The 361-nt window shown below is 35.7% G+C and overlaps 1 protein-coding gene across 1 annotated transcript; it reads right to left on the bottom strand.

The window, feature by feature from the left end:
• Positions 1 to 361, bottom strand: LYRM5 (LYR motif containing 5). The gene is made up of 2 exons (XM_009879677.1): positions 317 to 361; positions 1 to 216 (listed from the first exon to the last, which is right to left on the bottom strand). Exons 1-2 carry the CDS (start codon positions 359 to 361, stop codon positions 1 to 3), a joined length of 261 nt encoding a protein of 86 aa, XP_009877979.1.

Below are 361 nucleotides of genomic sequence, written 5' to 3'. Positions count from 1 at the left end.
TTATTGATTGTCGTCACTGTAGTAGCGCTGTTTCAGAGCTCTGTATTTTCTGAGAAAGTACAAAGCCTCCAACTCTTTTATAACAAATTCTCCCCGTGCAATTAGCTGCTTAATTTTTTCAGGATCTTTCACATCTTTATTTTTTAGAAAAGCTGCTTTCAAACGGCTTCTAAAGTAGTCTGCTCCTTTGGGATACTCCCTTCCAAGGTACAGCAGCTTGAAAAAAAAAAAAAGATTTTTTTTTTTATAGATCGAGTGTGCAGTAAAAGGGTTTTGTTTGGTTAAGGAAAGTGCTTGTGGTGTTTAAGACACTTACGTTTTTGTATAGATTCAACACTTCACCTCTTAAAGAATTGGCCAT

The sequence above is a fragment of the Charadrius vociferus genome, unplaced genomic scaffold (assembly GCF_000708025.1).
Source record: "Charadrius vociferus isolate BGI_N301 unplaced genomic scaffold, ASM70802v2 scaffold90, whole genome shotgun sequence".
In the NCBI taxonomy this organism is placed as follows: domain Eukaryota; kingdom Metazoa; phylum Chordata; class Aves; order Charadriiformes; family Charadriidae; genus Charadrius; species Charadrius vociferus.
The sequence above is the reverse complement of the archived record's forward strand: the minus strand, read 5'-3'. Positions and strand labels throughout refer to the sequence as shown.

Excerpts from the sequence above, each read along its gene's own strand:
- LYRM5 (XM_009879677.1), bottom strand. The coding sequence starts at position 361 with ATGGCCAATTCTTTAAGAGGTGAAGTGTTGAATCTATACAAAAAC. Across the intron at positions 217-316 it reads TGTTGAATCTATACAAAAAC|CTGCTGTACCTTGGAAGGGA; the intron begins GTAAGTGTCTTA and ends TTTTTTTTCAAG.